Genomic DNA, 23,365 nt, shown 5'->3' with positions numbered 1-23,365 from the left:
GTCACCAGCAGAAAACACACACAAGTTATAAGGACACTGAAGAGTTAAGGAAAGCTCCAGATCAGGAGTTAATCCGGTGTTATGTACAGGACGGATGCACCACACACAGGAACGTGACTATCAATGCCATCCAAAAACAAAAAAATGGCCGCCGGCCCCAGAGGAGCAGCCCGCAGCGGCCGGTCACAGCCCGGACACAGGTGGAGGTGAGACGGAGCGGAGAGCAAGGTGACAGCACACACAAAACAGTGACGAGGAGCAGAGGCCACGAGAAAGGCAAAAAAAAGGAGGTAAAAAGCAGCGAAACCTACGAAATCTGCGTCTCGGGAACTTACACAGGACTGGAGTTCAGAGAGCAATGATCCACCATCATCTCGGGCAGGAAATCAAGCTTAAATGAAGCCATGTTCTGCCTAATTAGCCCCCCTGGAATAGACACAAGCAGACAGAGCTGAACGCCGCCCCGGCGAGACCCCGGAGGACAGACACTACAGAGCGCGGGGGGACACCAGCCCACCCAGACCCCAGCATGGACGAGACGCACAGGAGGGAGCAAAGCCAAAAAAGAAAAGTTACTGTGCGATGTGAAAGGGGCCGTGACCATGTGAAGGGGGCGCAGCTCGGGGCACAATGAAAATGCTGATGCACGGAGCTTGTTTTGTGTGGTTTTCCCTGGCGAAGCATTACTGAGTGCAGCATCAGATAAACAGCGTGTCAGATCAATGGAGATAGGGGCGCGCGACAGAGCGGAATAAAAAAACACCCGCGCCCCGGCCGCAGCACCCCGAGGAGACAAGGAGAGGTGGGACGTCACCGAGGGGCCGTGCAGCAGTGTCCTGCTGGGAATAGGGGGCAGCAGCCGATACCTGCTGATCCACAGCGCACACATCTAACAAGAGGCGAATAGCAAAGCTTAGGGGGACGGGGGACGTCTTCAGTAACGGGGGCCTGCACAAGTACCGGGGAAACACAGCTTTAAACGTCGGGCTCGCGCACACCACAGCATACAGCGGACGTGATCATGCCCGATTTACTCACTATCCGTGCAAAACACAGCAGCTGCACAAATCAGAAGACTCTCTCCCATTCAAGTCTACGGGAGCATGGAAGTCATTGGACCGCCCGCTCACAGAATGGAGAAGATGGAGAACTTCTGTTACCTATCTTCTCCTGACAGTGTTCTCCAAATCTCACAAGGGAATGAGATCACCGTAACCCCACACACGGATCAAACTCTGATCTCTCCAATACTAGAAGCAAGAAGAGCGCGGCGGCACGACAAGGAGTGCGGCGGCGGCACAGGAAGGAGCGCTGAGGCACAGGAGGAGCGCGGCGGCGGTGGCACGACAAGGAGAGTGCGGCGGCAGTGGCACGACAAGGAGCGCGGCGGCGGGACAGGAAGAGCGCGGCGGCGGGACAGGAAGAGCGCGGCGGCGGGACAGGAAGAGCGCGGCGGCGGGACAGGAAGAGCGCGCCGGCGGGACAGGAAGAGCGCGCCGGCGGGACAGGAAGAGCGCGCCGGCGGGACAGGAGGGAGCCCGCAATCAGTGCAGCTTCACAGCCTATAAACAAAGCTGCACGCGCTCGTTGCCAGGGAAACCAACCTCCACTGATAGATCACACAGGTGGCAGTAACCTAGGCAATGAGATACAACAACATTAAAAAGCCATCCATTCATGAGATTAAGAGGTACAGTGCCTACAAGTAGTATTCAACCCCCTGCAGATGTAGCAGGTTTACACATTCGGAATAACTTGGCATTGTGACATTTGGACTGTAGATCAGCCTGGAAGTGTGAAATGCAGCAAAAAAGAATGTTATTTCTTTATTTATTTATTTTTTTAAATTGTGAAAAGTTTATTCAGAGGTCATTTATTATTCAACCCCTCAAACCACCAGAATTCTGTTTGGTTCCCCTAAAGTATTAAGAAGTATTTCAGGCACAAAGAACAATGAGCTTCACGTGTTTGGATTAATTATCTCTTTTTCCAGCCTTTTCTGACTAATTAAGACCCTCCCCAAACTTGTGAACAGCACTCATACATGGTCAACATGGGAAAGACAAAGGAGCATTCCAAGGCCATCAGAGACAAGATCGTGGAGGGTCACAAGGCTGGCAAGGGGTACAAAACCCTTTCCAAGGAGTTGGGCCTACCTGTCTCCACTGTTGGGAGCATCATCCGGAAGTGGAAGGCTTATGGAACTACTGTTAGCCTTCCACGGCCTGGACAGCCTTTGAAAGTTTCCTCCCGGCCGAGGCCAGGCTTGTCCGAAGAGTCAAGGCTAACCCAAGGACAACAAGGAAGGAGCTCCGGGAAGATCTCATGGCAGTGGGGACATTGGTTTCAGTCAATACCATAAGTAACGTACTCCACCGCAATGGTCTCCGTTCCAGACGAGCCCGTAAGGTACCTTTACTTTCAAAGCGTCATGTCAAGGCTCGTCTACAGTTTGCTCATGATCACTTGGAGGACTCTGAGACAGACTGGTTCAAGGTTCTCTGGTCTGATGAGACCAAGATCGAGATCTTTGGTGCCAACCACACACGTGACGTTTGGAGACTGGATGGCACTGCATACGACCCCAAGAATACCATCCCTACAGTCAAGCTTGGTGGTGGCAGCATCATGCTGTGGGGCTGTTTCTCAGCCAAGGGGCCTGGCCATCTGGTCCGCATCCATGGGAAGATGGATAGCACGGCCTGCCTGGAGATTTTGGCCAAGAACCTCTGCTCCTCCATCAAAGATCTTAAGATGGGTCGTCATTTCATCTTCCAACAAGACAACGACCCAAAGCACACAGCCAAGAAAACCAAGGCCTGGTTCAAGAGGGAAAAAATCAAGGTGTTGCAGTGGCCTAGTCAGTCTCCTGACCTTAACCCAATTGAAAACTTGTGGAAGGAGCTCAAGATTAAAGTCCACATGAGACACCCAAAGAACCTAGATAACTTGGAGAAGATCTACATGGAGGAGTGGGCCAAGATAACTCCAGAGACCTGTGCCGGCCTGATCAGGTCTTATAAAAGACGATTATTAGCTGTAATTGCAAACAAGGGTTATTCCACAAAATATTAAACCTGGGGTTGAATAATAATTGACCCACACTTTTATGTTGAAAATTTATTAAAATTTAACTGAGCAACATAACTTGTTGGTTTGTAAGATCTATGCATCTGTTAATAAATCCTGCTCTTGTTTGAAGTTTGCAGGCTCTAACTTATTTGCATCTTATCAAACCTGCTAAATCTGCAGGGGGTTGAAGACTACTTGTAGGCACTGTAAATCTGCAGGGGGTTGAAGACTACTTGTAGGCACTGTAAATCTGCAGGGGGTTGAAGACTACTTGTAGGCACTGTACAATCTGCAGGGGGTTGAAGACTACTTGTAGGCACTGTAAATCTGCAGGGGGTTGAAGACTACTTGTAGGCACTGTAAATCTGCAGGGGGTTGAAGACTACTTGTAGGCACTGTAAATCTGCAGGGGGTTGAAGACTACTTGTAGGCACTGTAAATCTGCAGGGGGTTGAAGACTACTTGTAGGCACTGTAAATTGCAAAGTTGCTCATTTTTACAATAAACTTGTTATATGTTTAAATTTGCAAAGATGAGAGTACCCCTGTATACAGACGATGGTGGGGGGCCGCACTGGGACCACAGCAACCTATAATGTATATACACACACACACACACACACACACACACACACGGTATTCGTATAAAGACATTGGCTGGACTGATCAACCAATCTATAAGGAAGTCTCCTAAATTTAGCCAACATCCAACAAATATGTCCCTGTAGCTGCCTGATGGAGAGGGGAGCAGGACGCTGCCGGACACGTCTACGTGATTCCTGATTTCTTCCAATAGATGACATGTCCCTGTAGATCACTCGCATAACCCGGCGGTGCTGGGAAGAAACAGGGAGAGGGCAGTAATCCCATGGGGTGTATGGGCTGTGGCGCGGCCTGGCATCGGATGTATATGAGGGCTGGACAGCGCTCGCTCAGTAACAGATCCCTCCGAGGCCACAAACATTCCTGCATCTCTTTAGGCAGGGGGTCTTCAGAAATGTCTGCAGAGGAGGGGTGGGGGGGATTGCAGATGTGGACATTTTTGGAGTAATGAGCTGATCGGGGGTTGCACGCACACGACCGGCCGCACTGTGTCACCGGTATTCTGTCCGCAGTCCCTGCCCGGAGCATCGGGTGAGGTCACGAGACCGGCGGTGGGGACGGGAATTACGGTCGTGCTAACCACCTTGTAAGGAGGGGGCTGGGATGAGGCCGCTCAATCTTGGACCGCCCCCGTAATGCATCGTCTAACATCAATAAGACGAGACACGAGTGATTGGCGCACCGTGTAGTCGGGTTTTGGTTTTACATTGTCCTCATCTGTGTATTAAGTATGGTCCTATGAAAGTAAGTGACCCTGCTAAAAGCCGGCAATGACCCTCCGGCATAGCGGTGCATGTACAGTGCCGCGGAGAGGCTGCTTGTCACAGCGATCTGGTCCCGTATGTAGCAGATAAATCCGCTGCAGTAATAGCCGATGTCCGGCTCAGCGAGTAGATTAATGCTATCTGGCCATGCACAATGACATATCGATCGGCCCCGGTTCAGATCTACGCAGTAGTGCCGGGTTCCCCGGGTGACAAGGTTGTGCCCTGGAGGCTATAGATGGAGTTTGGCACATCTCCAGCACAGAAATCATTACAACCAGCGACATCCGCAAGTGAAATCCGGAAAAGCAGAGTCCAAGTGCTGCCGCCCGTCAGCCCGGCACTACAACACAGGCGCACGGTGCGGAGCGCTGTCACCCTCTTGTGACCCGGCTACACTGAACAGCTATTTAAAGCCATATTCTGGAAATGACGAGCTATCACCTAGCCGCAGGACAGAGGATGCCGGGATCAGAGGGGGAGATCCCCGGGACCCCATACATCGGCAGAGCCACGTGTGATCGGCGGGAGAGCTGAATCCCACCGCTCCAGGCCGGCGGGGGAGCCGGGGTCAGTGCCCAGGCACATCCTCACCTTTCTTAAAGGGGTTGTCAATCCTTTTATAAAACATCCAGAATTCCAAACCAAAGATCAACTGCCTATGCCAGCCTGAAGAGCAGGTGACCGCTGCAGACAATCACATCTTTTAGGACTGTGCAGGAAGTACCAGGCAGGTTTGTGTCACTCAGAAAGCTGTGATGAACCCTATAACGTAGGGAAGTGTTGGTGACCGCTGTGGCCAGTGATTGGCAGCAGTGGTCACTTGCCCGTCTGAGCAGGAAGTCTGGCGATCGGAGGGCATTGCTGGAATAAGAGGGGGAATATATCTGGTTTTATTATTTATTTGCTTTCTGAACCCCCTTTCATTCTCTCTGCAGCGGTGCGGGAGGGGAACGCAGCACTGCACTGGCCGCATACATCAGACCGCGACCTGCGTATGACTGGGGGATTGTCCATATGGCACCGATATGTAAGGGGGTCTATATGGCGAGATCCGTACGTGTGACTGGGGGGGGATGAGGTGACGAGGCGCTCCGCAGCGCAGCCCTAAGAATACATTTTTCTGTCATTTTGGAAACGCTCCCACACCAAGTAACTTTCCCGTATGAAACGTCTAAAACTCGGAGCTGGCACCGCACGCCGTCACCAGGCAGTTGCCATGCCGACAACAGATTTCTATTTTTGCCACCGAATCCAGAGTTCAAATTATAGCACCAGGTATAACGAGACGCCGGGAATGGAGGCGGCAGACGCGGCTGTACCTGCAGCGTGTCATCAACGGGCACAGCTGCGGGGGCTCGTCCTGATCAGACCCGGGGACCTCCACCAGTTATTCCCGGGTGCTGGCCATTCAAGCTGAAGACCAAATACTAAAAGGATGGGATGTAAGAAAATATCATCACATCCCAAACCGAGGACCCCCAGCGCCCCCTGCTGCCCCCCACAGGGGGTTCAATGTGCCCAGATACACACCAGGCAACTGGAAGTAATGTACAGGGGGCAAACGGCTGAGAAGAAAGTGCCCGTCTGACTGTCAGACATTGCTCCGGACCCCCATACACCTGACACCGCTATCTGAATACCCGTCTGGCTGTCAGACATTGCTCCGGACCCCCATACACCTGACACAGCTATACAGACACTTGTCTCATTGTCAGACTTTGCTCCGGACCCCCATACTCCTAAGATGCCCATCTGGTTGTCAGACACTGTTCTAGACCCCCCATACACCTGACACAGCTGTATAGATACCCGTCTGACTGTCAGACATTGCTCCGGACCCCCATACACAGCTGTATAGATACCCGTCTGGCTGTCAACATTGCTCCGGACCCCCATACACCTGACACAGCTGTATAGATACCCGTCTGACTGTCAGACATTGCTCCGGACCCCCATACACAGCTGTATAGATACCCGTCTGGTTGTCAGACATTGCTCCGGACCCCCATACACCTGACAGCTGTATAGATACCCGTCTGGTTGTCAGACATTGCTCCGGACCCCCATACACCTGACACAGCTGTATAGATACCCATCTGGCTGTCAGACATTGCTCCGGACCCCCATACACCTGACAGCTGTATAGATACCCGTCTGGCTGTCAGACATTGCTCCGGACCCCCCCATACACCTGACACAGCTGTATAGATACCCGTCTGGCTGTCAGACATTGCTCCGGACCCCCATACACAGCTGTATAGATACCCGTCTGGCTGTCAGACATTGCTCCGGACCCCCATACACAGCTGTATAGATACCCGTCTGGCTGTCAGACATTGCTCCGGACCCCCATACACAGCTGTATAGATACCCGTCTGGCTGTCAGACATTGCTCCGGACCCCCATACACCTGACACAGCTGTATAGATACCCGTCTGGCTGTCAGACATTGCTCCGGACCCCCATACACCTGACAGCTGTATAGATACCCGTCTGGCTGTCAGACATTGCCCCGGACCCCCATACACCTGACAGCTGTATAGATACCCGTCTGGCTGTCAGACATTGCCCCGGACCCCCCCCATACACCTGACACAGCTGTATAGATACCAGTCTGGCTGTCAGACATTGCTCCGGACCCCCATACACAGCTGTATAGATACCCGTCTGGCTGTCAGACATTGCTCCGGACCCCCATACACAGCTGTATAGATACCCGTCTGGCTGTCAGACATTGCTCCGGACCCCCCATACACCTGACACAGCTGTATAGATACCCGTCTGGCTGTCAGACATTGCCCCGGACCCCCATACACCTGACACAGCTGTATAGATACCCGTCTGGCTGTCAGACATTGCCCCGGACCCCCATACACCTGACACAGCTGTATAGATACCCGTCTGGCTGTCAGACATTGCTCCGGACCCCCATGCAAGATGTAGAGGTGACTCACAAACCAAATCTGTGCCCTGCAGGGGAGAAAATGAAAGCAGGATCCGGATTGGAGGAGGGGGTTCACATATTTATAGTCATGGGTGTCAGAAATACCCCGAGTGCCGGGCGAGCTGCTGCCGGATTACGTTTCTGTGCAGCCTCCAGACGTGGTCAGATCCGCGCCGCACAGGAGCATTCACCAGCGCCTTCTGGATCACAGTATGTACCGGGGCGCGCTGGTCTGGGACCTCATGTACATTGGCATCATCGGTGGGGGAGGGGGGGGGGTCGTATTTACCCTCTCTCTAAATGCTGGACATTCACAGGACCACGGAGCACGGGCCTGGAACTTGAACCATCTGCACCTGTAATACACACCGCACAAAAAAAAACAAAAAAACGAACAAGAGCAGGTGGTCCCCCAATACTGCAGAGATCGAGGGGGCTCAGCAAAGATTCACACAGTATGTCTGGCCATCAATCTGCGGACCCTCCGAGACCAGCACAAATCTCAGACGGTTCACAAATGGAAGTAGTTTATAAAATTACAAGTGGAGTAACAGATGCGCGGCGTGTGCACACGGTGATGGGCTGCACCTCCGAAGAGAAGGGCGCTCCCCAAAAGAGGGGCTGAGCTGCAAATACCAGACACCAAAAAGACTGGTGCCTGGTACCGTTCAGGACAGGGGGCTCCTCACCATCGTCTGCCAGAGCCAAGCACCACCAGATGCTCCAGGGCCAACGACGAGGCGACTGCACCACCAAAAATGCCATAAATTCTTCAGGAGTCTCCTGACATGACTGACTGTGGGCGTGTGGAGGTATGATCATCCTGTCTGCAGGACTGTAATAATTGGAGCCTTCTGAACAACTAAAAAAAATGATATAACCACAATCACAGAAATCCCTGATTTTTCAGAGTCCATAATAACCCCGCTCTGTAGTGCCGCCACCTGTGTGCTTCTGTAATCATGGCTCTCCTGCCAGCTTACGCTGGGCGCACAGCCTCCTGGTTCATGTGACCTTGTAGCGCCCGAGGCCACGTTTGCTTATCCACCTCCTTCACATGACAAAGCCGCGCCAGGTAATTGCTCCGACACTGGAAACTTATCATTTCTATCCCAACAGACGAAACTTAACACCTTAATGACCAGACGCAGACGAGGAATTCAGGATTTCTAATGTTTTATTTATTTGGGGAGGTAGATGGGGGGAGGGGGACAATGTTACAGCATATAGTCAATATGAAAGAACCCCCCCCACCCCTCCCCCCGATAAAATGCTGCTCTTGTATTAGTACACTCATTGAATGGTGTGGGCATCACACGGCCACCTGAGGACGACCACCACTGATCGCCGGCAGTGGAGAAGGCCCCACCTAGAACATGCATGCAATAGACACCGCTGGCGGCCAGTAGACCCCAATGACTACAATTGCTGAGCGCTATATTCCTTCCATTCATAATTATCTTTTGGAAACTGCGATGAAGACTCGGGCTCAGATGTGAATAAAGCCTTAGGCTACATGCGCACGCTGCTTCTTTTTCGTGTTCACAAACTGCAGCCAAAACTGCACCTTGTCAGAGAGAGCCTGGAAATGTCACAAAAAATGTAGGTGCTTTTTTGGTGCGTTTTTGGCTGCAGTTTTGTCAACAATTGTTTCATGTATTTTTCAGTTCAAACAAGCCCATAAAGCTTGTTGAATTGAAAAAATTTTTTTTTATAAATAAATAAATTTAAAAAAAAACGGCGTGCGGTCCCCCCCAATTTTAATGCCAGCCAGATAAAGCCATACGGCTGAAGGCTGGTATTCTCAGGATGGGGAGCTCCACGTTATGGGGAGCCCCCCAGCCTAACAATATCAGCCAGCAGACGCCCAGAATTGCTGCATACATTAGATGCGACAGTTCTGGGACTGTACCCGGCTCTTCCCGATTTGCCCTGGTGCGTTGGCAAATCGGGGTAATAAGGAGTTATTGGCAGCCCATAGCTGCCAATAAGTCCTAGATTAATCATGTCAGGCGTCTCCCGGAGAAACCTTCCATGATTAATCTGTAAATTACAGTAAATAAACACACATACACCCGAAAAATCCTTTATTAGAAATAAAAAACACAAACACATTCCCTCATTACCAATTTATTAACCCCGACAAAGCCCTCCATGTCCGGCGTAATCCAGCATGCTCCAGCGTCGCTTCCAGCTGTGCTGCATGCAGGTGACAGGAGCAGCAGAAGACACCGCCGCTCCGGTCACCTCCACGCAGCTAATGAAGAGAGCCGCGCGATCAGCTGAGCTGTCACCGAGGTTACCCGCTGTCACTGGATCCAGCGGTGGCCGCGAGTAACCTCAGTGACCGCTCAGCTGATCGCGCTACTGCGTGGAGCTGACAGGAGCGTGGAGCTGACAGGAGCGTGGAGGACGGGACTTTCAGCGGTGGTGGCAGTGAGAGGGGTCCATCATCTCCCCCGTGCGTGCACGCTGGGGACAGCGGTACTTCGGGGAACACGTGGAGGACGGGACTATCAGCGGCGGCAGCGAGAGGGGGATGGACGTTGGCAGCTGAAAACATTGATTTTTCCCTCTCGCTGCCGCCGCTGCTGATAGTCCCGTCCTCCACATAATCTCCCCTGTGCGTGCACGCTGGGGACAGTGGTACTTCGGGGAACACGTGGAGGACGGGACTATCAGCGGCGGCAGCAGCGAGAGGGAAAAATCAATGTTTTCAGCTGCCAACGTCCATCCCTCTCGCTGCCGCCGCTGATAGTCCCGTCCTCCACATCATCTCCCCTGGGGACAGCGGTACTTCGGGGAACACGTGGAGGACGGGACGGGACCACTTGCCTGACCTCACTTCCTGACAAATCACCTGCGTTTTTGGTACCAAAAACGCAGGTAAAAGGCAGGTAAAATGCACCACTTTTGATAGCATGCATTTTTCCTGCGTTTTTGATGCCCTCATTGATTTCAATGGGTGACAAATGTTGACAAAAACGCAGGAAGAATGAACATGCTGCATTTTTTTTGTCACAAACTTTTGACAAAAAAAACGCTGACAAATAAACTGCAGTGTGCGCAGCAAATCTGACTTCTCATAGACTTTGCTGGGAAGTCAGAAAGTTCTGCTGACAAAACTGCAGCAAAAAAGCAGCGTGCGCATGTAGCCTTAGGCTACTTTCACACTTGCGTTGGACGGGATCCGTTGCATTGTGTTGTGTGACGGATGCAACTGATGTGTTGCATATAGTGGCACAAAGGATGCTGCGGATCGTACAAAATAACGCAATATTGCGTTATAGGTTTTTTTCCTTGACTTTACACATCTGGGCATGCCCAGTTGTGTAAAGACGGATGCGTTAACGGAATCCGCCACCATAGGCGTCCATTATAAAAACAACGGACGCCAACAGATTCCTGCAGGTTGCGTTTTTTTGACACTCCACCAAGCACAGAAAAACGCTACATGCAGCGTTCCATCCGCCCAGCGGTCTCTGACGGTCAGCGACAAAACGACTGTTGCGTCGCGGGGCGGATGCAACGCAAGGCCATCCGTTGCTATCCATAGTTAATAGAAGTCTATGAGGAATCAAACGGTTTCCTGCAACGGTTACCGTAATTCCTCAAGGCTGCGGATAGCAACGGAAGCCGTCCAACGTAAGTGTGAAAGTAGCCTTACTATGGGGTCTGCCTCCCGATGTGTTGCTCACTGGCGGCTCGGTTGCCCTTTCGGCCAGACCCTTGCGCTCCCCAGTGCTGTCAGCAGAGGCAGCAGATAGCCGGGTGCAGCCATCCATCAGCTTCACTAATGCTCAAGTGCTGCGCTCCTGGCCTGGCGCTATGGCCTCCACTGATAGATGAATAGGTGGCTGGTAACCTAGGTAACGAGCTGGGCACTAGAACATTCACAATCCCTCTGTTCTTGGGCAGTAAATTGCAGAGTTGGTTACTTTACACCAGCGTGCTGCAATGTTAAAAAAAAAAGTGTAACAAGCCCTTGAGAAACGATTGCAGTTCCGTAGTTTAGGAGCCTGGAAGGAAAGGAGGCGAGGACTGAACCTCATGCAGTTTGCCCTGAAGCGCTCACAATCCAGCGTCACCAATCACTCACCGCCCAAACAACCTCAGTGCCAGCGTCACTTCCAGGCACGGCCGGCTCCAGTCCTCCTCGCTGGGGGGTGACCCCAAATCACACTACGCAATCCTAAGAGCGGGTGCATAAAGCACGGGCCGCTGCAGCATGGTGACCTGGCTCCTGCAACAGCATTTCTCATTCAAGTCTGGTGACCAACAACATCCGGCCCCTCGCAGGGGACTGTCCTGTGACCGCCTAACATTACAATAAAACTGCAAAATCGCCCCCGGACACAGGCAGACTGGACGAGACTGGGCCCTCAATGGGGGGAGGGGGGGTCCAGGAGCCGGGCCCCTCAATGGGGGAGGGGGGGGTCCAGGGGCCGGGCCCTCAATGGGGGAGGGGGGGGGTCCAGGGGCCGGGCCCTCAATTGGGGGGGTGGCCAGGAGCCGGGCCCTCAATGTGGGGGGGGCTGGAGCTCCAGGAGGCAGGCCCTTACTGGGGGGTGGGGGCTCCAGGAGCCGGGCCCTCAATGGGGAAGGGGGGCTCCAGGAGCCGGGCCCTCAATGGGGGGGGGGGGTCCTGAACGATCTGGAAATAATGGGCCCGGCAATAGTCAATGTGCTGGGATAAATATAGACGGCGCACAGGTCAGGGGACACGGGCTCTGCCGGGAGGGACATGACCACTCGCACTATTCTCTGGCAGTGTAACAGGAGAAGACGACACCTAGCAGCACATACCATAGCAATGTATGGGCGGGAAGATACCACCGGGTAACCTGACCTCCACCACTTGTGTTCCTACACGGAAACCTTGTACCTAGCAAACGTAACACCTGTAAACCCGCAGAACACCGAGAGGAATAATGCCGCATTCACTCCCAGATAAGCAAACGCCAATAAAGGGAATCTGTCACCATGAACATACAGTGCGATCTGCCGGCCGCATGTCACAGAGCGCGGAGTACACTGATCTATAGTACTGGAGTAAAGACTCAGTATAATCCGGGTTTTTCAACTAAACTTCTGCTTTTTGGGGGTTTCCGGTCCAGTGGGCGGTCCCATCAGTGACTGACAGCTTCCTCTGTCAGTGTGCATGCAGGGATAGCTGTCAATCACAGATAGGACCGCCCACTGGACCAAAAATCACAGAAATAGAGACGAAGTTTAAATGAATAAAACAAGATTACACCGAATCTTTCCTCCCGACACATCAATGTGCTCAGCTGCTGCTGTGATATCACACGAGGCCGGCACACTGGACTTTACATTTATGGCGACTGCAAAGAAAAAGGAAAAATTTGATGAATGCATTAAAATGGCCCAAATCTCACGTCCTTGTAAAAGGCCTCCAGTTGGAAAATCCGCTGTCTATAAGTGTTAATAGGGTACAGAGCCCCCCAGGACCCTCTTCTCTGCAGAAGACCCGGCCATACACTCGGGATCTTAGCTGGGTGTGTTCAGAACAACTTTGCAAAAGTCAGAAAGTTGCCATCTTGGATGACATTGCCATATAAAATAAATAAATAGCGGGTGAATCCCAGCCTCGATGTGCGGCCTCGCCTCACCGTCCAATACCCGGGTCTGCAGTCGCACATTAGTATAAGAGGCTGATCATCTATAGATAGCTACATATTGCTTTACATCGGGCTCAGCTGCCGGCGGCGGTTCAGCTGTTGTGGAACTACAATTCCCAGCATGGTGCAGCCATCAGGCCCTCCTAGGTGTAAGCGGCAGATTGTGGACCCATTGTAGGGATTTTCTGGTTTCAGAAAATCTCCATCCCCGGCTGCACTCTTTCCTTGCTGAGCTCCGAGCCTCGTCCGCTGCTCTCTGGTCAGTGATCGTCTGCAGCGCCGACGTCATGCCAATAGCACTGCAGCCAGTCAGTGTCAGAGCAGCGCCTTGCACCAGCTACTTGGGCAGACCGCTGAGCCCAATGAACGGCTGCAGTGCTGCCAGCATGACATCATTGGGAGCGTGAGCAAAAAACTCAGTCGGGGGGGGGGCAGCCACAGCAGCCGGGGGGTGGGGTGGTTACAGGGCAGCCGCAGCCGGGAGGGGGGACAGGGCAGCCGGGGGAAGGGGGGGGACAGGGCAGCCGCAGCCGGGAGGGGGGACAGGGCAGCCGGGGGAAGGGGGGGGGGACAGGGCAGCCGCAGCAGCCGGGGGAAGGGGGAACAGGGCAGCCATGGGCCGTGGGGGGGCAGGGCTCCTTACCTCCGCTGCAGTAGCCACGATGAAGTGCTTGATATGAGCAGATTCTTAATACTCCAGATACAACACAACAAACGCTAACCCAGAGTCACTATTCAGTCTCTTCTGGGGGCTCGTGCGAGGGTCCAGGATTACAGCAGAAAAGGTTCGGCCATAGAGGAATTGGCAGTCACACAACCCTCCGCTCTCCATGTGAAAGTGATAGGATGGGGGGGGGGGGGGACACGCCATCACAAGTCACCCATCTACAGGTTCACAACATGTCTGAACCCAACACCACAGCGCAGAAATAAAGGCCCACAGCGCAGAAATAAAGGCCCACAGCGCAGAAATAAAGGCCCACAGCGCAGAAATAAAGGCCCACAGCGCAGAAATAAAGGCCCACAGCGCAGAAATAAAGGCCCACAGTGCAGAAATAAAGGCCCACAGCGCAGAAATAAAGGCCCACAGTGCAGAAATAAAGGCCCACAGCGCAGAAATAAAGGCCCACAGTGCAGAAATAAAGGCCCACAGCGCAGAAATAAAGGCCCACAGCGCAGAAATAAAGGCCCACAGCGCAGAAATACAGTCAGAAACAGGAGACTTACATTAACGTTCTGTCTCTTGAAAGGGCAAGCAGTGGCCCGGAGATTGGGAGACCCTTCTATCCTATGCGGTGCCTGAGGGGGGAGAGAAAAGCTTTATTGAATTTATTGAATTGCATGGTCATGATGTAACGTTTCAGAGGTGCAGACCCCGGGGCACGGTCTGTGACCAGGAAGGGGGGGGGGGGAACGATGGGGGACGCGCCTTCCTAATCACTGTGTGAACACGGCAGCAAGAAGCTCCTGGATTGATTTATTGCATCGTTCATGCAGCCTAAAAATAATCGCTGTCAGCTTCTCGCCTCCGCACGCGGCCACCAGGGGGGGCGCTGCCGACAATACGCCACCAGTATGGGGACTGGATAACTGTACTACATGGTCCTCCTGCCGCCCTCGCTCCTGTCTGGGGGGACGCGGCGCCGGCTCCTATCTGCCATGAGGTTTGCGCGATGGGCGGCGTGTCACAGTAACAGTCAGCGCCGCTTCCCATGTGAGTTGCATTACCCTGCAGCAGTTTGCATCGGGGTCATAGACAGCTCTATTGACTTGTTACACATTCAATGGGGGCTCATTAGGGGCAGGTACCCGCCTGTGGAGACCCCCATCACCCCACCCGGAGGACCACAACGCTCCCGACCAGTCACACGCAGCTTCATACCACTACACATGTTCTTATACAACTCCGGCTACAAAGACTTGGAAAGTTTAATCACATGCTCGGGAAACACTCTACATCTGGCGAGTGCTCGGCTGCAGGGACGCCATGTGCTTCCTCAGCTTCTGCCGCTCTGATAAGTGCCAGGACACGGCCTCATCACCGCCATTATATGAGCAAACACTGCGCGCCCCAGGAGGACTGCGAGGCACACCAAACAGCTGTCCACAGGGGGGGGAGGAGGGGGGGGGGGCGGCACGTTATCTGCTGTGCAAAATGAGGAAACACTGGAGAAAAACAAATCACCAATAAGCTGAAAAACAAATGCTTGTGCCTCTACAGGAGGGCGAGACCAAGTAGCCAGGAGGGAAAGGGGGGGGGGGGGGGGGGGAGACCAAGCAGTCGGGAGGGAGGGGGGGGGGAGGGAGGGGGAAGAGACCGAGCAGTCAGGAGGGAGGGAGGGAGGGGGGGGGAAGAGACCGAGCATCGGGAGGGAGGGGGGGGGGGAGGGAGGGGGGGGGGAAGAGACCGAGCAGTCAGGAGGGAGGGAGGGGGGGGGAAGAGACCGAGCATCGGGAGGGAGGGGAGGGGGAAGAGACCGAGCAGTCAGGAGGGAGGGGGGGGAAAGACCGAGCAGTCGGGAGGGGGGGGGGGGAAGAGACCGAGCAGTCAGGAGGGAGGGGGGGGGGAAGAGACCGAGCAGTCGGGAGGGGGGGGGGGAAGAGACCGAGCAGTCGGGAGGGGGGGGGGGGGGGAGGGGAGAGACCGAGCAGTCAGGAGGGAGGAGGGGGGGGAAGAGACCGAGCAGTCAAGAGGGAGGGAGGAAGGGGGGGGGGGGGGTAAAGAGACCGAGCAGTCAGGAGGGAGGGGGGGGGGAAAGAGACCGAGCGGGGGGGGGGGGGGGGACCGAGCAGTCAGGAGGGAGGGAGGGAGGGGGGGGGGGGGAAGAGACCGAGCAGTCAGGAGGGAGGGGGGGGGGAAAGAGACCGAGCAGTCAGGAGGGAGGGGGGGGGGGAAAGAGACCGAGCAGTCAAGAGGGAGGGGGGGGGGGGAAGAGACCGAGCAGTCAGGAGGGAGGGGGGGGGGGGGAGAGAACCGAGCAGTCAGGAGGGAGGAGGGGGGGGGAAGAGACCGAGCAGTCAGGAGGGGAGGAGGGGGGGGGAAAGAGACCGAGCAGTCAGGAGGGAGGGGGGGGGGGGGGGGGAGACCGAGCAGTCAGGAGGGAGGAGGGGGGGGGGGAGAGACTGAGCAGTCAGGAGGGAGGAGGGGGGGGGGGAGACCGAGCAGCCAGGAGGGAGGAGGGGGGGGGGAGGGGGAAGAGACCGAGCAGTCAGGAGGGTGGAAAGAGACCGAGCAGTAAGGAGGGAGGAGGGGGGGGGGGGAAGAGACCGAGCAGTCAGGAGGGGGGGGGGGGACCGAGTAGTCAGGAGGGAGGGGGGGGGGGGAAGAGACCGAGCAGTCAGGAGGGGGGGGGGGGGGGGAAGAGACCGAGCAGTCAGGAGGGAGGAGGGGGGGGGGGGAAGAGACCGGTCAGGAGGGGGGAAAGAGACCGAGCAGTAAGGAGGGAGGAGGGGGGGGGAAAGAGACCGAGCAGTCAGGAGGGAGGGGAGGGGGTGGGGAAAAGAGACTGAGCAGTCAGGAGGGAGGGAGGGGAGGGGGGAGAGACCAAGGAGTCAGGAGGGGAGGGGGGTGGGAGAAACCAAGGAGTCAGGAGGGGAGGGGGGGGAAACCAAGGAGTCAGGAGGGGAGGGGGGGGGAACCAAGGAGTCAGGAGGGGAGGGGGTGGGAGAAACCAAGGAGTCAGGAGGGGAGGGGGGGAGAAACCAAGGAGTCAGGAGGGGAGGGGGGGAGAAACCAAGGAGTCAGGAGGGGAGGGGGGGGGGGAACCAAGGAGTCAGGAGGGGAGGGGGGGGGGAACCAAGGGTCAGGAGGGGAAGGGGGGGGGAACCAAGGAGTCAGGAGGGGAGGGGGGGGGGGGGAGGGAGAGACCGAGCAGTCAGGAGGGAGGGGGGGGAAGAGACCGAGCAGTCAGGAGGGGGGGATGGGGGAAGAGACCGAGCAGTCAGGAGGGGGGAGGGGGGAAGAGACCGAGTAGTCAGGAGGGGGGGGAGAGACCGAGTAGTCAGGAGGGGGGGGAGAGACCGAGTAGTCAGGAGGGGGGGGGGAGAGACCGAGTAGTCAGGAGGGGGGGGGGAGAGACCGAGTAGTCAGGAGGGGGGGGGAAGAGACCGAGTAGTCAGCAGGGGGGGGGAGAGACCGAGCAGTCAGGAGGGAGGGGGGAAAAAAAGAGACCAAGCAGTCAGGAGGGGGGGGGGGGAGAGACCGAGCAGTCAGGAGGGAGGGGGGGGGGAAGAGACCGGGCAGCCAAGAGGGAGGGGGGCCAGAGGGGACAGAGCAGTCAGGAGGGGGGGGAAGAGACCATGCAGTCAGGAGGGAGGGGGGGGCCAGAGCAGTCAGGAGGGGGGGGGGGGAAGAGACCATGCAGTCAGGAGGGGGGAGGAGAGGCCGAGCAGTTAAGAGGGGGGAGGGGGGAGAGACCAGAGACCGAGCAGTCAGGAGAGAGGGGGAGAGAGCTTGGTTTTCTGAAGTTGTTTGTGACATAACTGAAAAGAGGAAGTCAAAATAAACTCTCTCCGACGGGACATGTAAAGATGGCGGCTGGACGGAGAGGACGGGGATGACAGGCCGGATAGCGGGACACTGGGGTCTGTCAGTGGCTGATTGTACCACACACACAGGTGTCGGCTGCAGTTGAGGATTTTGATGGGAACTGATGACTATCTTATGTCTATGGGGTCCTGCAACTCCCCCCCCCCCTCCCCGACCAGTATTTATTCTCACAGGAAACTGGCAGCAGCTTATAACCTCGCATCCAAGAAACGCCAACATATAGCGGCAGGATGAAGGCTGCGAGCGCCATCATAGGAAGTAGGACGCACTGCTAGATCGCGTAATACAGCCGGCATCTGCCTCTAACAGAGCTCCGATCACCGCTGCGGATCACTGCCCACCATCGGCCCGTCAGCGTGCAAAGTATGATAACCCTTAGGGTAAACGCAGGAAGGAAAAAAAAAAGCAATTCTGTTTTTGTTTTTTATCACCAACCTGCCACAGGCAAAAAAAAAAAAAAACAAACAAACAAAACAAAAAAAAAAAACCCAAAAAATAGTAAAAGCCATGAAAATTTCAAATGTATCCTAGAAAAATATAAATAATTTTTTTTTTTTTATCAACACAACTCCAACGGAAAAACAGAAAATGTCATCACAAGCCAAAGATTATTTAAAAGTTTAAAGAAAAAATTCACTGTAAATAATACATTTGGGAATGTGGTGACTGCAGAGCCCCGGAGGCCCGGCCTCCAGCGCAAAACTACAAGAATAAAAACATAAGAACATAAACACACAGCCCCAGCATTCAGTGCAGTACATGAAGCGTCCGGCGTCACCACACGTACAAATCACCCGCAAATAACCAGCCGCGCACAGCGACGGGGGGAGAGGGCGGGTAAAGAAAAATATCTGCGGCAGGAAGGGGTTAAGTCTCTGGCTGATTTCTGACGGTCAACCTCATAGTGAGAATATCCAGGCCTCAGATAGAGGGGGAGCGCGGCCCCCTGCAAGCTGTACACCTGGGACCCCCCACACCACATCGTATAGGCATGTAGTATATACCTTATACCACCACGTTACTGACAGATACAGGACACACAGACGCTTACTGCACTGCTATGCAAAGTCTGAAATACAGCACAACAAGGGGGACGGGGACGCACCAAATATTTACAGGACCCCCCTGATTCCAGGTGCACGGAGCGCTGGGGACTCCAGTTACTTCTATAGGACTGACAGCATCAGCGCCTCAGAGGTGAAACCACATGGCCCCCACCACCCCTCCCCCGAGGGGGTCTACGCGGACCCCCACCATCCCTACCCCCGAGGGGGATCTACGCGGACCCCCAGCACCCCTCCCCCGAGGGGGATCTACGCGGACCCCCAGCACCCCTCCCCCGAGGGGGATCTACGCGGACCCCCAGCACCCCTCCCCCGAGGGGGATCTATGCGGACCCCCAGCACCCCTCCCCCGAGGGGGATCTATGCGGACCCCCACCACCCCTCCCCCGAGGGGGATCGCCGCAAATCCCTCCCCCTATATATTTTATATGCTACCGAATTTGTAAAAGTAACCAACATGTGGACGATGACACCGCAGTCGGCACCCTCTCCTCCAGCCTCCCCTCCCTCCCTCACGTTCCAGTGCTCCCTTAGCCTCGCCTCCAGCCTCCGTTCCTCTCTCAGCCTCACCACCCCAGGAACCTTCGTTCCTCCCTCGGCCTCCTCTCTCTCAGGCTCGGCCTCCTGCATCAGCCTCCTCTGTCAGCCTCCATCTCTCCCTCGGCCTCCGTCTCTCCCTCAGCCTCCATCCCTCCCTTGGCTTCCTGTCAGCCTCAGTCCCTCCCTCGGCCTCCTCCTTCGGCCTCCGTCCCTCCCTCGGCCTCAGTCCCTCCCTTGGCCTCCTCTCCTCCAGCCTCAGTCCCTCCCTTGGCCTCCTCTCCTCCAGCCTCAGTCCCTCCCTTGGCCTCCTCTCCTCCAGCCTCAGTCCCTCCCTTGGCCTCCTCTCCTCCAGCCTCAGTCCCTCCCTTGGCCTCCTCTCCTCCAGCCTCAGTCCCTCCCTTGGCCTCCTCTCCTCCAGCCTCAGTCCCTCCCTTGGCCTCCTCTCCTCCAGCCTCAGTCCCTCCCTTGGCCTCCTCTCCTCCAGCCTCAGTCCCTCCCTTGGCCTCCGCTCCTCCAGCCTCAGTCCCTCCCTTGGCCTCCTCTCCTCCAGCCTCAGTCCCTCCAGCCTCAGTCCCTCCCTCAGCCTCCTTTCCTTCTTCCTCGGCCTCCTATCAGCTTCCATCCCTCCCTCAGACTTCCCTGTCAGCCTTAGTCCCTCCCTCGGCCTCCTCCTCCGGCCTCCTCTCCTCCAGCCTCAGTCCCTCCCTCAGCCTCCTTTCCTTCGTCCTCCTATCAGCTTCCATCCCTCCCTCGGCCTTCCCTGTCAGCCTCAGTCCCTCCCTCGGCCTCCTCTGTTCCAGCCTCAGTCCCTCCCTCGGCCTCCTCTCTCAGCCTCCATTTCTCCCTCAGCCTCAATCCCTCTCAGCCTCCTACTCTTCCGGCCTCAGTACCTCCCTCGGCCTCCTCTCAGAATCTGTTTCTCTCTCAGCCTCCGTCTCTCCCTCCTCTCTCAGCCTCCTCCTACGGCCTCAGTCCCTCTCTGCCTTTTCTCAGCCTCCATCTCTCCAACGGCCTCAATCCCTCTCTCAGCCTCCTCCAGCCTCAGTCCCTGTCTCGGCCTCCTCTCAGCCTCCTTTCCTTCTTCCTCGGCCTCCTCTATCAGCTTCCATCCCTCCCTCGGCCTTCCCCGTCAGCCTCAGTCCCTCTCTCGGCCTTTTCTCAGCCTCCTCCTCCGGCCTCAGTCCCTCCCTGGCCCTCCTCCAGCCTCCTTTCCTTCTTCCACGGCCTCCTCTATCAGCTTCCATACCTCCCTCGGCCTTCCCCGTCAGCCTCCTCTCAGCCTCCTTTCATTCTTCCTCGGCCTCCTCTATCAGCTTCCATCCCTCCCTCGGCCTTCCCCGTCAGCCTCAGTTCCTCTCTCTGCCTCCTCTCAGCCTCCTCCTCCGGCCTCAGTCCCTCTCTTGGCCTCCTCCAGCCTCATTTCCTTCTTCCTCGGCCTCCTATCAGCTTCCATCCCTCCCTCGGCCTTCCCCGTCAGCCTCAGTCCCTCTCTCGGCCTCCTCTCAGCCTCCTCCCCCGGCCTCAGTCCCTCTCTCGGCCTCCTCCAGCCTCCTTTCCTTCTTCCTCGGCCTCCTCTATCAGCTTCCATCCCTCCCTCGGTCTTCCCCGTCAGCCTCAGTCCCTCTCTCGGCCTCCTCTCAGCCTCCTCCTCCGGCCTCAGTCCCTCTCTCGGCCTCCTCCTCCGGCCTCAGTCCCTCTCTCGGCCTCCTCCAGCCTCCTTTCCTTCTTCCTCGGCCTCCTCTATCAGCTTCTATCCCTTCCTCGTCCTTCCCCGTCAGCCTCAGTCCCTCTCTCGGCCTCCTCCAGCCTCCTTTCCTTCTTCCTCGGCCTCCCCTATCAGCTTCTATCCCTTCCTCGTCCTTCCCCGTCAGCCTCAGTCCCTCTCGGCCTCCTCCAGCCTCCTTTCCTTCTTCCTCGGCCTCCTCTATCAGCTTCCATCCTTCTCTCGGCCTCCTCTCAGCCTCCTCCTCCGGCCTCAGTCCCTCCCTCGGCCTCCTCCAGCCTCAGTCCCTCTCTCGGCCTCCTCCAGCCTCCTTTCCTTCTTCCTCGGCCTCCTCTATCAGCTTCCATCCCTCCCTCGGTCTTCCCCGTCAGCCTCAGTCCCTCTCTTGGCCTCCTCTCAGCCTCCTCCTCCGGCCTCAGTCCCTCCCTCGGCCTCCTCCAGCCTCAGTCCCTCTCTCGGCCTCCTCCAGCCTCCTTTCCTTCTTCCTCGGCCTCCTCTATCAGCTTCCATCCCTCCCTCGGCCTCCTTTCCTTCTTCCTCGGCCTCCTCCAGCCTCCTTTCAATCTTCCTCGGCCTCCTCCAGCCTCAGTCCCTCCCTCGGCCTCCTCCAGCCTCCTTTCCTTCTTCCTCGGCCTCCTCTATCAGCTTCCATCCTTCTCTCGGCCTTCCCCCGTCAGCCTCAGTCCCTCTCTCGGCCTCCTCCTCCGGCCTCAGTCCCTCTCTCGGCCTCCTCCAGCCTCCTTTCCTTCTTCCTCGGCCTCCTCTATCAGCTTCTATCCCTTCCTCGTCCTTCCCCGTCAGCCTCAGTCCCTCTCTCGGCCTCCTCCAGCCTCCTTTCCTTCTTCCTCGGCCTCCCCTATCAGCTTCTATCCCTTCCTCGTCCTTCCCCGTCAGCCTCAGTCCCTCTCGGCCTCCTCCAGCCTCCTTTCCTTCTTCCTCGGCCTCCTCTATCAGCTTCCATCCTTCTCTCGGCCTCCTCTCAGCCTCCTCCTCCGGCCTCAGTCCCTCCCTCGGCCTCCTCCAGCCTCAGTCCCTCTCTCGGCCTCCTCCAGCCTCCTTTCCTTCTTCCTCGGCCTCCTCTATCAGCTTCCATCCCTCCCTCGGTCTTCCCCGTCAGCCTCAGTCCCTCTCTTGGCCTCCTCTCAGCCTCCTCCTCCGGCCTCAGTCCCTCCCTCGGCCTCCTCCAGCCTCAGTCCCTCTCTCGGCCTCCTCCAGCCTCCTTTCCTTCTTCCTCGGCCTCCTCTATCAGCTTCCATCCCTCCCTCGGCCTCCTTTCCTTCTTCCTCGGCCTCCTCCAGCCTCCTTTCAATCTTCCTCGGCCTCCTCCAGCCTCAGTCCCTCCCTCGGCCTCCTCCAGCCTCCTTTCCTTCTTCCTCGGCCTCCTCTATCAGCTTCCATCCTTCTCTCGGCCTTCCCCCGTCAGCCTCAGTCCCTCTCTCGGCCTCCTCCTGCGGCCTCCTCCCTTTCCCCCGCCTCTCCGCGGAGCGCGCACCCTGCCCCGGGGCTGCAGGGCGATGTGCGGCGGTGGGGCGGGCGGGTAGCGGTCCGGGGAGCAGCGCGCCGTTATCCCCGCCCGGCTCACGCACAGCCGGGGAGCAGGCGGGGTGGGGCGGCCGCTAGGATCCCGTTACCCGCCGCTTACGCAATCTTCCCGCCCCCATCCGGCAGCCGGGCACCCGCAGAGCGGCCCCGGGCGGAGCGGCCGACCCCCGGCCCCGTCACTCACCGCTCGCAGCCTCCGGGTCACACGCTCTCTCTCGTCTTCTCTCTACGCGCAGAGGATCCAAAATGGCGGCACTTCCGGGAGGATCCACAGGCGGTCTCGGGGGCGGGGGGAGCAGGGGGCAGCATGAGGCGACCAGTAATGGGCTGGACCACTGAGCCGTGTGGGGGGAGGTCACAGCAGGGACGACAATAGTGCGCTCTTCTGTCTCACTGAGCGCTAATCTCATCAGGCGGCGGGATCGATAGTAATGGCGGCCGGGCGCGGGGTCAGCGCCTCCGGGGGAATACGCGGAGACGGGCGCAGAAAAGCCCCGGAGAGACGCTGTAAATAAAAAAATCCTTATCCAAGGCAACCAATCACAGCTCAGCTTGTAATTCTCAAACGGCTCTGGAACAATGAATGCTGCGCTGCTATTGGTTGTTGTTAGCCATAGCGACCAATCAGAGCTCAGCTTTTAATTTTATAATTGGTCTTCAAAAATGAAAGATACATTGTGATTGGTTGTACTTACCGAGCGCAACCAATCAGGGCTGAGCTTTCAATTCTTTAGAACTGGAAAAATGAATGCTGCGCTGTGATTGGTTACCTTTTTATATATAGTGAACGCATCTCATAGACTGGCCAGAGATTATAGCGGCGGATCGGGGGGCTGGCGGCACCAGTCCAGTACTGGTCACCGGGCCCGGAGGAGCGAGAGCTACAGCCCAGAAAGTCTCTGTAAGGCCCCCCTCAGACG

The 23,365-nt window shown here is 56.4% G+C and overlaps 1 protein-coding gene across 15 annotated transcripts in view; it reads right to left on the bottom strand.

Moving 5' to 3' along the window:
* The window catches only part of CELF1 (CUGBP Elav-like family member 1), a 43,528-nt gene extending 20,642 nt beyond the window's left edge, over positions 1-22,886 (bottom strand). For 3 of the 15 annotated variants that reach the window (XM_075326716.1, XM_075326702.1, XM_075326715.1), the window contains exons 1-3: positions 22,630-22,882; positions 14,255-14,326; positions 336-426 (exon numbers count right to left, since the gene is read on the bottom strand). In XM_075326716.1, coding sequence (XP_075182831.1) covers positions 336-406 — 71 coding nt within the window. In that variant the 5' untranslated portion in view covers positions 407-426; positions 14,255-14,326; positions 22,630-22,882. Of the gene's footprint in view, positions 1-335; positions 427-14,254; positions 14,327-22,629 lie in introns of all 15 variants that reach the window. The other 12 variants (XM_075326703.1, XM_075326704.1, XM_075326706.1 and 9 more) reach the window with 10 other exon arrangements.
* Positions 22,887-23,365: the final 479 nt, after the last annotated feature.

Source organism: Anomaloglossus baeobatrachus, chromosome 10 (genome assembly GCF_048569485.1).
Source record: "Anomaloglossus baeobatrachus isolate aAnoBae1 chromosome 10, aAnoBae1.hap1, whole genome shotgun sequence".
NCBI lineage: Eukaryota > Metazoa > Chordata > Amphibia > Anura > Aromobatidae > Anomaloglossus > Anomaloglossus baeobatrachus.
Note: the sequence above shows the minus strand (reverse complement) of the source record. Positions and strands in the feature narration are given on the sequence as shown.